General features: G+C 34.5%; 2 protein-coding genes across 2 annotated transcripts; one reads left to right on the top strand and one right to left on the bottom strand.

The window, feature by feature from the left end:
- Nucleotides 1-2778: 2778 nt before the first annotated feature.
- LOC128170930 (putative uncharacterized protein DDB_G0286901) lies at nt 2779-7664 on the top strand. Its single transcript, XM_052836703.1, has 2 exons — nt 2779-2853; nt 4777-7664. The coding sequence occupies exons 1-2, from the start codon at nt 2779-2781 to the stop codon at nt 6424-6426; spliced, it is 1725 nt and encodes a 574-aa protein (XP_052692663.1). The 3' UTR covers nt 6427-7664.
- Nucleotides 7665-8252: 588 nt separating this feature from the next.
- On the bottom strand, nt 8253-10707 carry LOC128170941 (dual specificity protein kinase splA-like). The gene is made up of 2 exons (XM_052836722.1): nt 10495-10707; nt 8253-9455 (listed from the first exon to the last, which is right to left on the bottom strand). Exons 1-2 carry the CDS (start codon nt 10576-10578, stop codon nt 8712-8714), a joined length of 828 nt encoding a protein of 275 aa, XP_052692682.1. The 5' UTR covers nt 10579-10707; the 3' UTR covers nt 8253-8711.
- Nucleotides 10708-22476: the final 11769 nt, after the last annotated feature.

Below are 22476 nucleotides of genomic sequence, written 5' to 3'. Positions count from 1 at the left end.
TATTCGTTTGACAGCTGTATGTAGGGCTTAAAGCCTTAAAGTAACGTTTGGGACAAATGCACATAGCATCGATTCTTTTAAGGGGGCAATTTCAGTAAGTAAATAAAAACAAAAGAAAACAAAAAAAAAAACACATTAGAAATGTTTAGAACATTATGCTATAATTAAATGAGTTCCTTCTTTCTAAATATAATTTAAACTGTATTTAAAAAATGAATACCACGCATATTGCTGCCCTGCCTACGGACTGTCGATTATGCCTTCATACATGTGTACTCACTCAAACTGTAGGCTAGATGGGGTTGGTACAAACTATTCTAATAATTAGTTCGACAGGTGCCCGGTGCCCATTCTTATAACTGGTACGTGTACTTTTTCTCTGCTTACGCACAGTCCAGCAGAAACTATCTTAATAATTTCGATTTCTCATACGAGGGTTGTCCAAAAAGTTCGTGGACACATGTAATTTTATTCAAAATAACAGCGCCATTATCAGGAAAGTATTATAATATTGTAATATAGAGTATAATAATGTATATGTATAAAAATCAGAGCAATGTACATTTTGTTATGGAGTTATGAATGTACATTGCCTATACAGACCGCACGGCCCAGTCTGACGTTTAATTATAACGACTTTTCCATAACAACGTAGTCCTGGGTCAACCTGAGAGTAATATGCCGCATTCACCGTTTGGTCAGAGGGTACAATCGCATACGCGGGGGTATTAAGAAGCATATGGCCAATATGCCGTCTTATTTTGACTGTTGTATTCAAAATCGTGAAATTAAATAATTATTTTGAATAAGATCAAAAACTTAGTATTATCCTTTAAAATAGATGTCAGTGCAATAAAATCGGGTAGTACATCACTGCCACATTAGTGCATTATCACGTGACAACTATAAATAGCTTACGTATATTCCTTAACATAAAATGTGATAGAACAACACTACCCCGCGGTTTCCAAAATAAAATAAATATACGAAGTGAAGGCAAAACATCTCAGTTTAATCAAAACCGCTGCTAGAATCCTATGTTTTTCCTTATTAAAAAGTTATTCATCCGGTTCTCGTAAAACCTTCCCAACTTTTTTAACGTTTGCACGGAAAACGGCAAATTGCATTAAAACAACACACACCATGGGATTCTAGCAGCACTTTTCAATTTAAACATTGATCAAACTAACGATACGTATAAAATTTAAAGTTCAATATACACGGGGTAGTGTTGTTCTAGTCAGATTTTTATATCGTAAACAACGACAGAGGAAAGCCTGGCCGAGAAATAAAAGCAAATTTACATACCTTTTAGCGAATGATTGATAAAACTAACATCTCCCCCAGTATTCTTATGTTCAATTCTCAATAAATCACACCACAATACTTTATTACAGTTCTTAGATTAGTTATATTTTGAATATGTTTACGATGCTTTCCGATCAAATTCACACGACATTCAGCTTTTAGTCATGACGTCATCAATGTGTAAATCTACGTAATACAAACTAATTTCTGGCAAAAATTGTCTTCAGTGTTTTTTTTTTTTGTTTTTGGTCTACGTTTCGTTGCTTATATATTTGAATATGTACATAATAACTAAGATTTGTGATTTCACAGAATTACATGTAACTCAGATTCCATATGCTTCCTTAACACCCCCGCGTATTCCATAAAACAATTTTATGATGGCGCGCTGTTCCATGCGGTCAGATGACGTCGCTTTTTCAGGCAATTTTAAAGACATTTTCTTAATGTGTACAATATGATTAACATAATTGCTAATTAAGGAGAAACACTCTCGTTAAATAAGATTCAAAAACGTGTATACTGCGAGAGAGAGAGAGAGAGAGAGAGAGAGAGAGAGAGAGAGAGAGAGAGAGAGAGAGAGAGAGAGACGGAGGGTAAAAAAAAACCAATTACAAGGGCTGAATTCACCTTATTTTGCTAAAACTAATGAAACTAATTTAATTTCTTAACTTACAACTTTACATGTTAACCCTACATAAGGAAATACAATTGTATATAACTGACTATAATTTGTTTTAGAATCTTTTTTTCTGAAAATAATTGAATCCATGAATGACTTGCTTCCGAAAATGACTGAATTCAAAATCAATCTAAAAAAATTACAAAATTTCAAAAAAATTGTATGTATGAATATTTAAAAAAATGAATAAATCCGACTGAAGAAAGGGAGAATAAAGAAACTGGAATATAGATATACCATGCCCAAAGAGAAATAAAAAAAAATCAAAATAGATAAACAGATGAGAAATCAGGAAAAAAAAATATTAAACTAAAACAAAAACGAAAAATTAAAGATTTGAACGAAGATAAAATTCAAATCGTATCGGAGTAGGCTTAGCAGTACATAAGGGACAATTAAAAAGATAGGAGAACGGACAGAATAAACGCGTGTGTTGCGCTTTATATAACCTAACAAATCCGAGCTCTGTATGATAATTCACGCGTAATCCGCGCTGAGACAATCCCTTAATCCCGACCCGTCACGACATAACGTTCCATGTCACGGGCACCTGTTAACATTCTTGTATTAACAAGGTCAATAAAGATGTCTGCCGTGCAGACGTTCCGCGGCCCATTACGCAATAACATGCACAAACAGATTAACTCCATGTCTGCCGACACTCTAAGCCATGTCCGGCTTGACAATGGCGATAAAAAAACAAATTTTATTATTTTCATCCCTGTGAGGTTCTATGGCCGCCATTTTGACGGTTAATTGTGAAGCGTTCGATGTGAAAGCTGGATAAAATGCGCGGGGTATTCTGTCTGGTGATATTCGGGGTGTTTTTGCATTTTTCGGGTGGGCAGAGGATTCAAGCTTCGGTGAGTTAACATTTTAATCTTTATGTGTTTTATTTCGCATGTTATTAATCAGCATACGCGTGTTAAACTTTCATGGTGTTTCGCCAGTATTGATGTTTGTTTGAAGTGATTTGTTCCCATTTTAGAATTTATATCAAATGTGCGCACTGGTTTCTTCATCAACATGATCGCTTTAAAATGAGGAAACAATGTTTTTTTTCTTATGATAAAACTGAAAGGCTGGGTGTTTAGATTTGTAAAGCGGTCCATCAACCTGAGTCTAAATAATATTCTATTTGTAAGGATTAACGTGAAATTACATACTTCGAAAAGACACATTCTAGTTAAAAACTCTCTATGATATAATTAGCATGACTTTTATTCACGAGCAAAAATTCCCCATTTATAAGAATATTTGTGTCAAATGTTTTAATGAAGAGTCAAATAGAGAAAAAAATGAATCTTTAACTCGCGATCGTAACTAAGACATTTGCACGTGTGTATAACAGTGATAATAATAGACATTGCCTCACCTGTTGTTATTCTTTAACACAGAAACTTATGATGACGGGAAATTATGGTTTGAACATATAAAGTATGATACTAGCGGCTCTCCATTTAAAGGCCGCATTTTGTCGCATGTTATATTTTCCTCTTTACATGCATATGTACATACAATCACAAAAGAAAACGTTATTTCCATACAAAAGCCCTTTTGAATCTTTTCGCGTAAATTTTCATTTTACATGTACTAGTTGCGTTAATTATTATATGAACGCAATTAAATCCATTATCTTTTAAACGAATAAATAAAACAAAAGTGCAAATAACGCTCATGCAAGAACACTTCCCCTTAAAAATTGTATAGTGAAATCAAATGTTATTCGATTGATTGATTCCTATTTCTCCAATTGGATAATATTAAACAGTCTAGAAAAATTAAAACTTTGTATTCACGTGACGTAGGAGGTCAATATTATTTATTTTATTATTAATTAATTCCTAGCTCTCTGATTGGCTGTCAATGGCTGATATCTAAAAAAAAAGTCATATTCACCTGCACGTGACATAGGAGGTCAATATAACATTTGGTTTTCTCTACATTGGATCGTCCAATAAAATATCGCGTTTCTCAATGTGTTCGGCTGTGGCATCAAACTAAAAATCTTCGCTGGGTATCACTCAGTTTATTATGTCTGTATAATTTGTTTTGAATCGTATAATAAAACATTTACTAGTATTGATGTTTTTTTCGATCAATACGATGATTGAGCTACTCGCCTTCGGCTCGGTGAATATTGTACCTTTCGGATAGCTTAATCACCGTATTGACCTGAAAAACAGCAATTATTGTATCTAATAACAATTTATGTTTTATACATTGAACTAAAAATAAATCGTTAAATTGAAACATCGCCTTTCTCAATGTTTTCGGCTATGACTTCAAAGTAAAAAATCTTCGCTTGATAACACTCAATTCTATGTGCACGTGTCTGTATCAATTCGTCGCTGAATCATATTATAAAAAAATATTGCCCCTCTTTTTGTTGATCAGTACGATGGTTCAGATGAAGTACGCCAACAGAGGCTCAGCACTCGCCATCTTACACGGATGCGTTGATTTATACTGACTAATCGTCAACAATTAATCTTTCGTAAATATTCTATGTCATTGCATATTTCTGATTTAGTATTGTCGGAGGAGTAGATTTTTTGAAATTTTATTTTGATAACTTTATCTGCTTAGGTTTCTAAGGCGAACAGTTTTTTTTTTGTACTAACTGTTTCCGCATCTGACAAATCCTGTTTCACATCTTTTTATTAAAAAAAAAAAATGTTTTTACCTACTTCCAATTTTTTTTTTTTTATTTTTTTTTTTATTACATTTTTTGATTTCTGTTGCGGATCTATTTTGATATTTTTGATTTATTTGTTGTGTTTTAGAGGCGGATCTTTCGGCGACCTGAACAAGGCAGACTGACCTCTGATCTACTAGCTGGTGCCCCCGATTTCAACTCACGTGATCCGCAGTCTGCTCTTGACCCCACTCTCATTCAGCAAGCCAACCGTCTTCGATTACGGAATTTCCGAGCTCGCTCCGGATTATCAGCGAATTCTAGAGCCCCTTCAAACCACAGAGCAGCTGATAACTCTGTAAACTCCAGAGGGTTTCCAAATAGTAATGATAATTCGGTAAACTCAAGAGGTTTTCTAAATAACAATGATAATCTGATGAACTCCCGAGCCGCTATCTCGCGGTCTAATACGCAAAGGAATACAAGATCTCGCAATAATTTTGAGGATAACACGGCCGCATCTGGTTCAAACAGGTTTCACCGGAACTCTCAAGTGGACCACAGGCGGATGAACTCTAACGATATTCACCACGGTCAAAATGATATGACAAGATCGAGGCAAATCCCCAATGTTCCTGCACAGTCTGGTTTCCAAGAAACACCAATAGGAAATGACGTAGGGAATCAGGGGTTAACACAAGATCAACAACTCGTCAGAGAAATGCTGCTCCTGAATTCTCTGCTGTCAGAATCTGGCAACATTCATCACAACGACGCGTCATCAAGACGCTCGTCCAATCAGAACGCAGGTTCTAGCGATTTCGGATCCTTCTCTATTCACGGACAAAACAACCCTCACAAAACCCTGCACCAACCTTCCATGGCGCAAGACTTCTCGTCTATAACTCAGCAACACCCGGGTTTTCAATCGCAGCCTAAAATTGTCCTTCTTAGAAACAAGAACCCCGCTAAACCACTGAACCTACAGATCGGTAACACACGACTCGAGGTCCTAGGGGGCCAGCAAGATTCGGGCTCGCAGCTCATTATCAACACACTTCAAAACGCAATGGGGACCCTAGATACTTTGAATGGAAATTCTAACCCAATCCAGATCCAAAACAACGCTATAAATAACCAGAATGGAAACTCTGCTATAAATATCCCAAACGGAAACGCCTTTGTGAGCAACACGCAAGCAAATGCACAGCAAACAGCCACCGTAAACTCCAATCAAAATGGACCCGATGCTAAGATTCTCCTGGAACTTTTAAAACAGCTTCGATCTACATCATCAGCATCCACTTCAATTAATTCTGTATCCAACAATTCGGCTGCCTCTAGTGTAATACATGGCCAAGTCAACGTAAACAATGCCCATGTTCCCATGGTTACAACCGCGGCGCCCGTCCCTATGGCAACTACGCCACTAACTCCTTCAGAAGCATTGAGGCAGATTCTAGGACCCGGAGTACCAAACGCTCTGCTGAAGCAGATGGCGAAGGACATACTTCCGTCAGAACTTCAGAGAATCGACGCCATTATGACAGGACAAGTCCAGGCCACTAATCCCGCCATTGACGTCGGGATCCTGAAAATTGGAAACCAGACGCACGCATTCGATGTAGGGACCACGAAAAAAATAAAAATAAAACAGGACAAGCATGGCCCAAGGGCGGAAGTGACGTCGATTATCGGAGGCCACGGTATCAGCCGGCACGGTTATGTAACAGAAGAACCACCAGAATATGACGAAATATTGTTACGTAAGGTTTTACAGAAGATGAGTGGGCGTTGAGTGGCACACCCTGTCTTGTTCCTCCATTTGCTCATTAATCGTCGTTTAGCTTTTGTTATTTATTGATTCAGTTTTGATTTTCGTGATTTATTTATATCGATATATCGATTTTGATTGTTCCGATCACAGACATTAAGACAATCCAATTATAGTTGATCAACCCTTCCTTTTTGTGCAAAACAACTGATCAGTTTATATTTTGCAAAGTCGATAAAGTAGCTCCATTCACTGGTACTTTTTGTAGTAAGTTTGAAAGACCCCCATCCTACTGAACCCAGATAGCCCTATTTATGAGAATTTCAGCAACAATTCATTACTCTATTTATTTTTGTTTTTTTCACAATAGATATTATTGGTACATATCTAATCTTCTTCATTCATCTAGTTAGTTCTTTTTTGTACTTTAAAAAGTCAGAAGCATATTTTCATTTGTTTTCATTTTGGACTTGGACACGACTTGAGATCAAAAATTTAATTTTTATTTTTTATGCATGAAATGGTTTACTGGTGCATTTTAAATGATTGACCAAAATATTGAATGTAAAAGTCAAGTTACAAGCAAGATACAGAGGTAAGAATTGGTTGTTATGTAAACAAAGCTCGAGTCTTATAGTTGTTTACAAAAATATGTAATGTAGAGATTTACCATTTTTTAGACAAAATGACATGTAAAAAACAATTTAAAATAACTCAATATTTTCATAAATACTAGTATCAACAAAAGAAAGATAGATTTGATTGAAACTTACACCAATACAATGAATATGTAAAAATGACAATATTCGAACTTTGTTTACAAAACAAAGAATTGTGAATTCTGTATCTCGCTTATAACTTGATATTTGACTTTCAAATGTTGACATAGCATTAAAAACTTCTATATTTATCAGTATAAACATTGGAAATGGAAAAATAAAATTTTGAAAATTTTAAGCCAAATCGTGTCCAAGTCCCTTTAAGGAACCCCTTTGGGAATTTGTCGAAAAAGTACTAAATTATAGCGTTTTTTCACATATCTAATCTTCTTCATTCATCTAGTTAGTTCTTTTTTGTACTTTAAAAAGTCAGAAGCATATTTTCATTTGTTTTAAAGTTGCTCAAAACACAATGTACATATTTATGGATTTCATTTACCAAAGATTTTATTTTCAGTTAGAATCAGCCAAAGTTTTACTATGTTGATAGATTATTAATTACGTAAAATGACTTTGTGTCTTTACGGTCAAAATAAATCTTTTATGCCCGGTAGTTTCCTCATTTTCTTCAGTATCAGAGGAAAAGTGGTAGTGTGCGAAAACATACCTTGTGCATTTAAGAGCAACTATCTTACGAAGATGAAGTTAAAAGTGTATATAAAAATATTGAGGAAAAATAAAAACAAAATCAAATCCAGAAATCGGAAAGTAATTAGGAAAAGAAGGAAATTCAAAAAGAGAACTGTTGCACTAATAACACTCATATTTGATTAAATCGATATATTTAAAATTATTTGATTATACAATATTTTTAAATCATATCCAAGCTGTGTGCAAATAACAAAACAAGTGAAACTATTCTCTGTTTTTAATTTAGTCTGTTTTCTTCAAATAATGTTGGAAATACCGGACTGGCTCCTAAATACTCATCAATCGGGGTGCTGCGAAGTCCAAATCTCTCTCTACAGCCACCTAACCTAGACCAGTTTATTATCATTAAAATATGTTTTATGATTCGTTTGTATACTCTCCAATGTACTTCTGAAAAATGAACAACGAATCAATAAGAGTGAATTAAGGTATTTTATGCATTTTAAGTACAATATCAAATTTTCTTTATGAAATATTGGTTTCAAACGCACATGTGCAGCTGAAAGTAAATGCATGGCAATCCATAGCACACACATACATGAATCAAGACAACACAATGATGATGTTTTTATAATACTAATTTTATTAAAAATAGCATCACATGTTCACGACCAGCGTGCATAGTAAATGAACAAAAAAACGACAAATTGGATTTGCTCGACAACATACTTTTGTGGTGTATAATACAATATCTTGACGCAATGTGTTAAAACCACGATACAATTTATCCAGTTGAAATATTTAGCATACCCTGATTTGCTTTTTAAGGATTTTCGTTTCTGATGAATTTCATTTCGAAAAAAGAAAAAGAAGTTAAAAATGTCAATTACCCCCTCCCCCTCCCCCCATCCAAAAAAATAATAATAAATACATAAAACTCCCGAAGGTATATTAAAGCAATCAAAAGTAAAACGAGAAATATATCATTGACAGGAAATTTTACGCATATTCGGGTTCCTCGGTTTCGTAATCATATGGAAAATAAGTTGTACTTGGTTGAGTCGGAACAGTTGAGGACTCGGCAGGGACTGCCTGGGAGATCTGTGAGTCGTTGTTAACGTTAGATGTTTCCCTTGTTGCAAAACTAGTCACATGGTTTTGTACTGTTGAACTAGAAGTCGTCTGGGAGAGGGTTGAGAGAAGCTTCTGACGTATCAAATATTCAAGAGTAGCTCGTGCGTCTCCAAGGAAACGGATTTGATGTCCAGTCCCACTTCCTGTGTGTTGCGCTACTCCCTGTCGGTTGAGAAGTACATACTGTGTATTTGAAGGATGGTTATCTGTATTCAGAGCATTCCCCACCGAGCTGGACGACCTAGGGGTAGGTGGCGTTCGGATGGGCTGGGGATTCTGTGGCTGGAAAACAGGCGTACTGGCGATCTGTGTTGAGGGGCTATTCTTGAACAAAACATTGATAACTTTAGTAGGTTGTCCCCCTTTTCCTGGGATCCTTAGCTTTAGGCCTCGCTGGCTCTTTAGTACAATGTTTGGCTGTCCGTGAGTCTGAATTGACACTGTCCTACTGTGGGGGTCGATCTGGATTTTTTTCATTGGACTGGGAGCTTTACGGACGCTATGGAATTGAGCTGGATTGCGCATGCGCGTTAGTAATTGTTGCACGCGAGTACGCTGTTGGTTGATTTCCTGTTGTCGGCTGATGGTTGTCGCTCTTTGGTCATGTACCTGTTATAAAATAACAATAACGCGAATAACTATCAATTTAAGATGAGGTTGATTTGAAGATATATCAAAACAACAAGAATGAATTACTTTCGATTGTATGTTGAAAATGAAGTAGATATATAGTATTGCCAAACATATTAACTCCTTCTGCAAAACTGGTTGTCTGCATGATAACAAGAAAAGGAATCTTGGCTCCATTTGCAATAATTTTTTTGTTTATATGGACAAGGATTTGAATTTTCGATTCTCTCTCTTATTCTTCCTATATATTATTCAATCTTAAGGCATTTTTAACAAATAACCCATCATATCAAACTTAGTTATTTGGAATATTATATAAAACTAAATAAGTGTGATAAAATGCAAAAAAAAATCTTTTCTTTAAATTTTGTCCAGGTCTAAATAGAGAGCTCTTCTTCGTTAGGAATTTAAAATAGTCTAAAATGGCAACGATCATTGAACCATCCTTAATACAGTACTGCAATATCAGCGGATAAAAAAACGAAGCCGATTTCTAATCAAAGCAAAATCCCACATGTCTTATTTGTTTTTATTGTAATATTCTCTAATCTCATTTTTTTCAGGTCCGTGGTATTAATTTAAACAAATTTACGAGTTGTTATAATTATTATTATAATGAAAAAAGCCCCCAAAAAGTAATGTTGACAAATTAAAACTGGAACAAAGTAATTTAAAAGCACATCGTTATATATATTTTCTACAAAGGCACTTTTTTGAATAGTTCCTGTAATACACATTTGAAAACAATACAGTTCAGAAGGTTTGCGATGCAGAAAAAAATATGCTTATAAAACAGACAATTTTAATTAAAAGTCAAATTAAATTCATCAATTCTATTCCAGTTTCTATAGAAAATATATATTTCTTGAAATGTTTAAATATCATTAATTAGATAAAATTGAAACAAATTTAGTCAAAGAAGATTTATAGAGAGCATTACAATGATTAATTATACTGTATTTCACCTCAAAAGAGTCGATATTTCAATATAAACCATGAAAAATAACAATAAACTTACCGTATTTGGTCTAAACAGATTCCTGGGAGCTGCAAATGCAACAGATACTGAAAAGGCAAGAACGCAAACCATTATGGGATTCATTGTGCAGTTATTGTTTAAAAGAAAAACAACAAAGTTTAGGTCTAACAAAAAGTTACGAGTGTCTGCGTCTTGCTTTGTTTTCGAAAAAAAATTCCTTCTTTCAGTTTGAAAGAAGGACGAAAAAAGAGACCTTAATATCGAAAATGTTTAGCTAACTTCCAGACACAATAAGATTTTTATCTTATATAAGGAAGGAGGCATTAATAATCGATTGAATTTGACGTAATCAGCAATAACTGTTAGTGGTTTGTTTGTTGTGTTACGTAATATTATTTTGATTACATGGATGACCACTTGACCTGAATAAAACGGTTAAATATAGATGTGTTTATATCGTTGTAATAATAATAATCTATTAATGACCATATAATGACATTGTTTTTAGAAGGCCCAGTAAATAAGCGTTGCAACACTGTGTTAAGGTGATCATGAACAACAAACATGCGCTCAATTTGATTTTGGTATGAACCAGATATACAAACTAAAGCCAAAATCAGGATTTCGAAAAGAAGGAGGAGTAATTATTCATTATTACTAATTTTGACACTGGTTAGAAAAAAAACTAACCGTCAATATATAAAATAAAGTCAACGATTACATTTTGAAAGATAATATTCCAAAGGTAGTGAAGAAATATAAAATTGAATATGTAATCATTCAATTGAAATAACCCAATTAATCGTATCATTAATTAAATTGGTGATAACGAACAGTGTTCACATTCGAGCAAACACGGACTTCTACAAAATCAGAGGTAGGACCAGGTGTCATGGAGGAGTAAGCATCCTCTGCTGACTGGTCACACCCGCCGTGTGCTCTTTGTCGTAATTGGGAAAAGGAAAAAAATCCGTAGACAAATCGGTGAATGATAATGACATAACAATAAGTTAAAAAAAACGTCAGTCAGCCTACGACCAAGTGGAAGATTGTATTTGCTGACAATGTCGTTTTATTGACCATAGAACTTATTAAAGTTCCTAATATATTCATAAAATAAGTTTATTAAATGACTTCAATCGATACTGTTTGTTTTATCAACTTGCTTAACAGTAGCTTGCCTCGTTTTATAAATTGTTTATAAGTAAAGCATGCCGTGTGTATCGAATCAACTGAGATACAAAAACTGCATAAACATACTTAAGTAGAGAAAGTTGACGATAGAAAAATTGAAGTCATACCATTAAGAGTTTTGTTATTAGGTTATCATTATTGTCTTTATCTAGTAAAATATCTTAATGTGAAACAGAGGACTCACACTTTGTGGTGTATTCTATTTCAAGGTCACGGGGATATATCAAGTCGACGTAAGTATGGAAATCAAAATTGTTAACTAATAAAACGTCGTCAATGTACCTGAATGTCGAGTCGAAGTCAACAACGAGTGATTTATTTTTATAAGTTTTTGATAAAATTCTGCTTCATAAGAATACAAAAATTGGTCTGCTAACAAAGGGGCACAATTGGTACCCATGGCAATTCAGAATTTAGAATAATTGTGTTCAAGGTTCATTTCGGTTACATTTATTAATTGAAAATACGTCGTCGATATACCTGGTTGTGGATTTTTTGTTATGTACAAGTCTTTAAATAAATTGAATTCTAGTTCTAGGTTCAATGTTTTAAAAAGTTCCTAAGTGTTGTTGTACACGAACATTCGAAATAATCTTTTAAACGTTAATTAATTTAATCATGTTTTGAATTTTAAATATTGTGCAATCAACCTGTACAAATAAGAAAAAAATAAAACAACCTTTTTCCTGAAAAAGGGGCAGAAAACCTAACATCCTACCAGAAAAAACCCCACATAAATAAACTCCCAAAATTTAAAAACAATCTCAGTGTAACGTAGCAGTACCGGGTGTATTTATAATTGGATTAAATAACGACTAAATAACTCAACCATTCGCAGAATAAGATATAAGACCCTTGTAAAGTTAAACGAACAATTTTATTAACGATTTCAACAAATGACAATTTATATTAATGAATAAATATGCAGCTTACACTCATCGTACACACATGAATAAATAATGAATAATAATAATAAAAAAATTAATGGAGTCGCTGAATACACTCAAAAAAATCCCATAAAACAGACTACGAATTTTTAATAAAAATCCCAACCCGAAAAATATATTATTTTAATCAATGACGCATATTAATAGGGGACAAGTCATAGTTATATATAACTTGAGACTTGTTAAACCTAACAACAAGTTGTGCTGTATGAAATTTACAGGCTTGACTTGTTTAAGAAAAATGCAAAGGGACCGTAAATTTCAGGTATAATTTTAGTACGAATATTAATCTTAAAATTTCAATGAAAAATTTACGTTTAAAAAGCGTTAGAAAAATCCAAATAATAAATGAGACCTTTCGTTGAATCTCTCAACTATCGGACTCAAAATGAGAGAAAGAGTACAAACTTGTAGCATAGCTACGCTGCTTGTATGAACTAAAAATTAAAATAAAATTGAAGAGAAAATTTAAATAAATATAAAATACAATTAGGCCTATCTAGAGAGAAAAGAACTATAAAGTCTATAGACTAAAGTTCTTTCAATATACCGTAAAGGACTATATTTTGTCCTATAAACGGTTAATTCCTATTAAAATAATAAATAAAATATTTTAAGACTTCAAATAAAAGATAGTGTAAAATAAAATAAAATAAATAAATAAAAAAAATCGGAAAAAACCCTACGTGACCTACCAGGCCAAAAAGTTGCAGGCGACTCTCGTGAAATCTCAGCGTCTCCGTTTATATATTAACCAATCACAGAAAACAACAGATAATACATGAAAATATCGAATATTAACAGATTGATCAGTAATATAATATTATTGGTTTACATGTAAAATCCTACAATTTCATTGGTTAATTCACACGATCACGCATATTACTTATGACAATAATTATCAATTATTCTGAGACATACAAAAACAATGGAAAACACATGTTTTGAATAACAAACACATACATATAGATATACACTCATAAAATCGATGTAATTAACATTTTTCATTAATAAAGGTTGCGAGAAATAATACATATTCATAAATGCGCGCCGCGGAACTTTAACTAAATTTATCGACTATACCGTTTTCATCTTTAACCGGAAATGAACATGCGGGAAGGAAAACAATGTGCTCTTCACATATACAGTGATATACACTCAAAAATAGTGCAATCAATTAATAAGACAACCATGGAAAGAAAATAGGTATGTTCACAAAATGAATTATCACAATGATGCTTGATGACAGTACATGTATGTTATGATACACGTTTATGCATTCAACTCGAATTTTCTCTGCACATTCAATAAAGTATATACTCACATGTATATTACTATACATGTGTACACTCTCATTTAATACAAATGCACAATACATATTTAACAATCTTCTCTATATTCTGCGAATAGTTTAGTCACAACAATACAAACATTCAACACAAAAATATAATGCAAAGAAAAGGGGGGGGGGTACTCATATACTACACTGCCCCCTCTTTAAATGTTCATGTCCCCATGAACAATATCGATCCAAAAACACAGAAAACATAGACAAGAACATCATATGCATACCATCTTAAACAGTTTTACACCCACACAAAAATATTACACTTAAACATAAGGTAAAAATATATCATACACACAACTTTCATTCAACTAAATATAAAACCCCATTAATAAAAAAAAATGTAACATCTCACATGTACCATGACAACTTCACAAAATAATAAACAAGACAAGGACAATAAAATGGTGATGCTTGTACTGATTTACATCAAATAAAATGCTCAAAAATTCTGTACCAACAGCAACAAAAGCCATACCCATGGTAACAAAAATACATAACCATGCTAACAAAGGAAATTTCATGTCTCTAAAGAGGTTCTGTATTATGCCAAAGAAAACTATATACAATAAGCAAAGAACCTTCGGTGATCAATCGTCATTGATAACACCTAAAATTGCAGAGCCAATCGTCACTGTACTACCGACTTAAGTATACCTAATTTTTAAGGACAAAATAGTAAACCTATCATTCGCTACTGAACATCTATATAGCTGAAATATTCTTCTTAATTCAAAATGATTAGACAAACATAAACGAATCAATTAAAATCAATTACTATAGATGTGTCATATTCATAGGTATCTTCTTCAAACATTTCTATCTACTATGAAAGTGATAGACATAATACTATAATATCACTGTACAGGAAAATCTAGCTCACAATGTCAGCTGTAATGTCATACAAGAATAATAAGATACATCTAGTTCTCATTTCAGGAACAACAGAAACTGGCAAGATAATTGACTATGGCACAAGAACATGATACAATATATATATAAATATAAACAATGATACACTGTGCTATCAAAAGTCCATCTTTCACTATCAGTGGACAATTTATGGTATATACATACATATTAAAATCCAACCCCCATCCCCAACTACAACCTATACTTTACCCTTAAATTTCTATATACATACTAAGTACTTTTCTTAACGACTGACTTCATCTTCTTTGGGGGGGGGGGGGGGGGGGGTGATGGGGACCTTGACCGGGACCGGCTTCTTTCTCTCGTGAATAATGTCCTAGATCTTTTCCATCTGTCATCTCTTTGGATATCCGTATTCCTGGGAGGCATTGGTCGGTGAGGTCGTACAACAACTCGTGGGCGGTAGAAATGATTAGTTGGCCTTCGTGGGGATCTCCTCTGGTTTCTGCTGATAACTGGGGTTGGAGGCCTGTCGGGCAAAGGAGTTAACCCGCGCTGTGGACCACTGTTGTAGAAATACCCTGTAAGTGTTTTGTTGAGCTCTTGCAGGGCATGCACCTGTCTCTCTCCCTGTTTCCTGATTTCCTCTTTAATCTGTTCGAATACTGTTGTGGGTGTGTCTTCCTTCTCTGGCTTATCTATTTCTACACTTTCTCCAACTCCTAGAAGATCTGGTAGTATATCCTCAAAGGGTGGTACTTCAGGTTCGGGTGTCACAATGCCGGTATTCTCTGTTGATTCAATGTTCAGAGTATTGGGAAGACTGGCAGCCACTTCTAATAAATTCTGGAGGCTCTTTTCGTCATTCTTCTTCTGTTGGTTCATCCAGTGTGCTAATGATGAAGGTTGATCCCAACGTTTAAGGTGGTCATCCTTCCATACAAATGGATCAGCGGCTCTGACAATATCCACAGGCAGATCTGTGTTCTTGTGCGGTCCATACCATTTCCCATGGTTTTCAACATCTTTCAAGGTAAGAGAAACATAGTCACATTTACTACATGAAAATGGGACCTGGTCTCTGGTAACATGTGTTTTTAAATAATGTTTTATGGCATATTTCTTGATTTGTTTATAGTCACAAATGCTGCACTGGAAAACCCCTCCTTTCTTCTCTGCCTTGGAAATATCCATGGTTTTCTGTAAATTTTACAGATAGTAAAGGTAAGTATAAATATACTTATATATATAAATATCATAAATCCAGCCCCAATGTTCTTGTACGCCCATAGTTGTAGTCTGTTTTATGTAACAATATGTCATTGTACATATATAGTATATAATTCATAGAATGTTATACATCATGTACATAATATTTTGTCTGTAAAATTAAAGTTTAAGTAAACTTTTGAAATTTCTTCAAAGCAGTTTTCATCCACGCCAATTCGTTTCCCTGATATGGCTTAATTTTGTCATGGTGAACTATTCTTTGTGTTCCCTTTTCATCTATTTGAACTCTGTATAATATATCATTCAACTTTTGTAGGACGAGGAATGGTCCATGGTATTTCAACAGTAGTTTCCTGCTTTCCATGTCAAGTTGGGGCTGCTCATGTAACATCAAAACAAGATCTCCTGGACTATACAGGTTTAAGGACATTTTTGTATCATATCTATCTTTCTGTACTTTTGCTGCCGTTTGTAATTTTCTTCTGACAATTATATGGGCTTCATACAAATTATCACGTAAATTGTTGATATACTCTCCGTAAGAAGAGTTATCATCATTTTCATTTGGACAAAATAAAATCTCCAGAGGTAGTTTTAATTCTCTACCTAACATTATAAAATTTGGGGAAAAATTTGTAGACTCCTGCGGCGTACATCTATAGGCCATAGCTAAGCATCCCAAATTGAGGTCCCAATTGGTCTGTTTTCCTTTGATATAGGATTTAATCATGCTTACTAGTGTTCTGTTAAACCTTTCTACCATCCCATTGGCTTTGGGATTCCTAGGGGTTGTTCTTGTCTTTTTAATTTCTAAAAGTTGACAAAGTTCTTTAAATATTTGGCTCTCAAAATTTCTGCCTTGGTCGCTATGTAAACTCAAGGGACATCCGAAACGAGCAATAAACTCATTTAAAATTTTATCTGCACAGGTAATGGCTGTTTGGTCAGGTACTGCTAAAATTTCAACCCATTTGGTGAAGTAGTCCATAACTACTAGAATGTATTTATTTCCTCGAGGTGTTCTTGGTAATGGTCCCAAAATATCTGTGGCTACTCTATCTAATGGGGCTCCCACTCTCATATCTCCCAACGGTGCCTTGGGTGGCTTAACAGGAGGCTTATTCATTTGACAAATTTGGCATTTAGAGACCCATATTTTAATATCTTGTCTCATTTCAAACCAATAGAATTTTCTGCGTACTTTTGCAGTGGTTTTCTTATAACCAAGGTGACCAGAAATGACAGAATCATGCATTTGATGTAAAACATCATCTTTTAAAACTCTTGGTAAAAGTATTTGTAGACTCTCAGAAGAATCATCTTTAGATAAGTTTTTCTTTTTTAATATACCATCTTCTAGTACAATAGAATCCCATATACAAAGATAATGTCTAGTAGCAGGACTTAAAGTCTGTATTTGATGAAAATCAGGTTTCTTCTGTTCTCTTTTAGCTTCATGAAGAATTTTCAGATCCGGGTCATCTTTTTGTATCTGTTCCATATTGACGGGTATATAAATATCATTCCAAGTAGTTGCTTCTGCTTTTAGTTGATTTCTGGTGACTGCACGTATTTCTACGGTATTTTTGTTTTCTGGCCATCGTTTTCTCTCTGGAGTTTCTTCCATACGCTTAGTACATTTTTTACATGGTCTACACTTTAATGGTTCTAGGTTATCAAAATTGGAACATTGACAATCTTTAGGATTAGGACATCGAGATAATGCATCCGCATTTCCGTGCTTATTTCCTGGGCGGTATTCTATAGAAAAGTCATAGGACGAGAGTATTTCAATCCACCTTGCAATTCTGCCTTTGGGTTCCTTTATTTTAAATAGCCAAACTAATGCCTGATGATCAGTTCGAATTTTAAATCTTCTTCCTAAAAGGTATTGTCGGAAATACTCTACAAAATATCGTACTGCCAGTAACTCTTTGTCTGTGACACAGTAATTTATTTCAGCTTTGTTTAATGCTCTGCTAGCATAAGCTATTACTTTTTCTTGACCATCCTGCACTTGGCTTAAAACAGCGCCAATACTATAGTTGCTGGCGTCAGTATCTAGTACAAATTCCCCTTCCATTATAGGAAAGCTCATAATTTCTGGTCCTGTTAGTAGCTCTTTAATTTTTTGAAATGCATCTTGACAATCTGTAGTCCAATTAAAGGTGATGTCTTTCTTTGTCAAATTTACTAAAGGCCTTACAATACTGGCAAAATCTTTTATAAATTTTCTGTAGTATGAAGCCATGCCGATAATCTGTCTCACTTCGGTCGGAGTCTTAGGAATAGGCCAATCTATGATCTTCGCAATGTTGTCAGGGTTTGGTGTAATACCATTTTTGTTAATGACATGTCCCAGGAAAGAGACTTCCTTTTGAAATAATTGGCATTTGTTAGGTTTCAGCTTTAGGCCAGCTTTTCTAATTCTTTCCAGTACTTCCTTAACTCTGTTCAAATGTTCTTGAAAATTGGACCCAAATACAATGATATCATCAAGATAAATTAGGCAGGTCTGCCATTGTAGGCCATTTAAAATCATTTGAAGGGTACGTTGAAAAGTTTGTGCACTCCCCTTCATTCCCATGGGCATAGTAAGGAATTCCCACAATCCATATTTTGTAATAAAAGCAGTTTTTGGTATATCAGACTCTCGAACAGGAACTTGGTGGTAACCAGATGTAAGGTCAAATGTAGAAAATATTGTTGCACCAGATACTGCATCTAAACAGTCTTGTATTCTTGGTAGAGGAAAAGCATCATTTATTGTCACATCATTGACCCTTCTGTAATCTACACATGGTCGGATTTTACCATTTTTCTTGAGTACCAAGTTAAGTGGGGATGCCCAAGGAGAATTAGATTTTCTAATTATTCCTTGTTTTTCCATATCATTGATAGTCTGTAATTCTGCTTCAGCATATGCAATGGGGACTCGTCTTGGAGGAAGTTTTATAGGTTTTGCCTCACCAGTATCTATGATATGCTCACTCACATGAGTTAAACCAAGGTCTAGATCATTCTTTGAAAATGCATCTTGATATTCTGATAGCAAGTCAAGAAGCAATTTCTGAGAAGTCTGGTCAAAATTGTTGTCCTTTAATGAATTCTCATACATTTGCACTAAATGTTCAGGTATTTTAATGTTTTTTGTACTCTCTTTTTCAGCAGAACATCTGACTGATATGGGAGGTGTGTCATTCTGACAATCATCATCAAAAACAGTTTCATAAAGAAATTCATCAGCTATTCCAAGGACAGCGTCTTGTCTAATTCGTTTCTCGTCGCAAGTTGGGTTAAGTATTCGTATAGGTATTGATGTACTCTTGGCTGTATCCACTAAAGTACTTGCCATCAATAACTCATATCTTGAACTGAAATTTTCATTCGGTTCTATAATAAACTCTGTAGGTTCAGAGATGACATCCTCTCTCTCAACAAAGGCCTGTATGATTTTTTCACTATAAGGCGGAATAGTATAGTCATCCGCAGCAGTAACTCTTCTACATTTATTATTGGACTCTATTTGAATGCAGGGTATATCTACCCCTTGTAATTTCAAAATTCCTTGACTAAGGATGATATCTGCAGCGACACCTTGTTTATTTTGTAAGACATCCACCCCCAAGAGACATTCGTCATCTATATTAGCTACAATAATGTTCTGGCGTATAACAAGATCTCCAAAGGTCAGAGTAAATTCTGCTTCGCCGAAGGAATTCAAATTGATACCGCAAGCATTTATAACACCAGTAGTATGTTCAAGTTCAGGTCTATTCTTCATTTGTTTGTAGATTTTATTTGACATAATACTTCTTGAAGCTCCAGTATCGATTGTAAAAACAACAGAGACATCATCTATTTTGCCTTTGACATAAATTCCAGGGCATGTTTCAAAATTTCTTTTAACATCATAAGTATATGTATCTTTACAAATGTCATTTCTTTTCTTTTCAGGTAGGTCTTCTTTTGGAGCTTGTCCTTGGATCGTCTCTTGACCTACAGTTACGATCCCCTGAAGTTTAAATTTCCAGGTTGCTGAGATACCGTTCCAGGCTGAATGTTTGGCTGAGATCTGGACATGTGGGAAGGATTTCTGTAGTACTGTTGAATTCTTGTTGGGCAGTCACGCGCAAAATGTCCAACATTCTTACAGTTGTAACAAATAGTGTTCTGGCTTGGAGTTGACTTGGGCCTCTGTTGAAAACCAGTTGAGGAACATCTACTCATTTCAGCAATCATCTTCTCTAGATTTTGTATTTGTTCTTTCATTTTTAACATGTCATCTTGGAATGTTGACAATGCTGAATCTTGTACATGATAGTCATCAGTAGTAATGGATTCTGTGTTATTCTGAGTTTTCTTTGGCTGTAGTTCCTGACTGCCTGATTTTCTTTTCATTTCTGGTTTTGTCTGCTTATCTGTCACTGCTCTAACTGTTCGTTTTTCGGCTCTAGCATTACTTCTTTTGTTGAGATCGCAGAAATTAACAACTTGAAATACAGCGTCATCGATATTGTCTGGTTCCTTTATATATTCAACTTGAAATTGGATTTTCTCATCATTCAGGCCATCGAAAAATTTTCTGAGTAGATCCTCTCTTCTGGTATTTTCATCTCGACTAGGGTATGCTTTTGCATACATCTTCTTCAGGTCTGCTGCATATACTTCAACAGGTTCGTTAGGTTTCTGTCTCCTATTACTAAACTTTGCTTCGAGTGATTTTTTGGTTTCCACTACTCTGTATCTGTTGTCCATCTCTAAAATAACCTTTTTATAGTCAGATCTAATTTCCTTTGGTAGTTGCTCGAAGACAAATTCTCCTGCCCCGCCTTGCATTCTGGGTAACAGTTCATCTAATTTATCATTATCTGTCCAGTTCCCTCTCTCAGCTACTTCTTCAAATCTTCCTTTCCATACAATCCATTTTTCTTTGTCTTGACCCGTGAAGGGAGGCAATTTTTGAGTGAATTTTCTTTGACGTTTATTTTGCGTTACAATTGAAGTAGATATACTTTCTTCATCAGAAGAAGATGAGGTGCTGGTACAGCTAGAGTCATCAGTTAGCGTGGAATCTGTCTCTGCGTGTCTTGTGTGTTTTCGATTTTTCCTTCGCTTTGCTCGTCTACTGCCCTTTTGTCTAAACCGGGTTTTTGGCTGGATGACATCAGTCTGACGTTTTGTAGGATTTTCTGATTTTAGAGACATGTTTGATTGAATTGAGCTCAATACTTTCTTCATATCTTCTAAGACTGTACTTAAGTTTTCATTTGCTAGATGTGGACCTGGATTTGGGAATAAGGGATGTGGTTTTGCTGACTGAATTCTGACATTTCCAGTTCTCCTCATGTCATCATTCTCTGAGCTATCAGTGGAATCATGGATTGGAAGTGAATATTGTTGTTGGGGATTATCTCCCCTACCCAATACGAACATCTGTCCGTTACACCTGTTAGGTGTTTCAACTTGCTCATTTATAGTAAATGATCTTGTATTTTCTGTGTTTTGAGTGTTCATTGGACATGAACTAGACATCAATTCAGATGTTAAATTTGTACATGAAGTACGCATGGTGATTGGAACAGTTAAGTTACTATTCATGACACCTCTGGGTCCCAAAGGACTAATGTCAGATCCAGTTTTTAAACTGATTTCTGAGCCAATTTCCCCTACACTATGTCTATCGTTCTTCTGTGTATCTTTCACACCGTCTGATAAAACATCTGTTTCTACAACAACCAGACCCTTTCTCCCTTTCTTTCCCATTTTATTCAGTAAGAGTACTACTACCTATGAAAATGCACACATCAAAAATTATTGTCAATAAAAATAATCAATTGTCGATAAGAAATAACCAATCACAAAAATAATCACCCAGCAAAAAGTTCGTATCACAGGATACCCCTAAAAAAATGAGGGTATCCCGCCGTGGATGCCAAAAATGTAACGTAGCAGTACCGGGTGTATTTATAATTGGATTAAATAACGACTAAATAACTCAACCATTCGCAGAATAAGATATAAGACCCTTGTAAAGTTAAACGAACAATTTTATTAACGATTTCAACAAATGACAATTTATATTAATGAATAAATATGCAGCTTACACTCATCGTACACACATGAATAAATAATGAATAATAATAATAAAAAAATTAATGGAGTCGCTGAATACACTCAAAAAAATCCCATAAAACAGACTACGAATTTTTAATAAAAATCCCAACCCGAAAAATATATTATTTTAATCAATGACGCATATTAATAGGGGACAAGTCATAGTTATATATAACTTGAGACTTGTTAAACCTAACAACAAGTTGTGCTGTATGAAATTTACAGGCTTGACTTGTTTAAGAAAAATGCAAAGGGACCGTAAATTTCAGGTATAATTTTAGTACGAATATTAATCTTAAAATTTCAATGAAAAAT

The sequence above is a fragment of the Crassostrea angulata genome, chromosome 2 (genome assembly GCF_025612915.1).
Source record: "Crassostrea angulata isolate pt1a10 chromosome 2, ASM2561291v2, whole genome shotgun sequence".
In the NCBI taxonomy this organism is placed as follows: Eukaryota; Metazoa; Mollusca; class Bivalvia; order Ostreida; family Ostreidae; genus Magallana; species Magallana angulata.
Note: the sequence above shows the minus strand (reverse complement) of the source record. Positions and strands in the feature narration are given on the sequence as shown.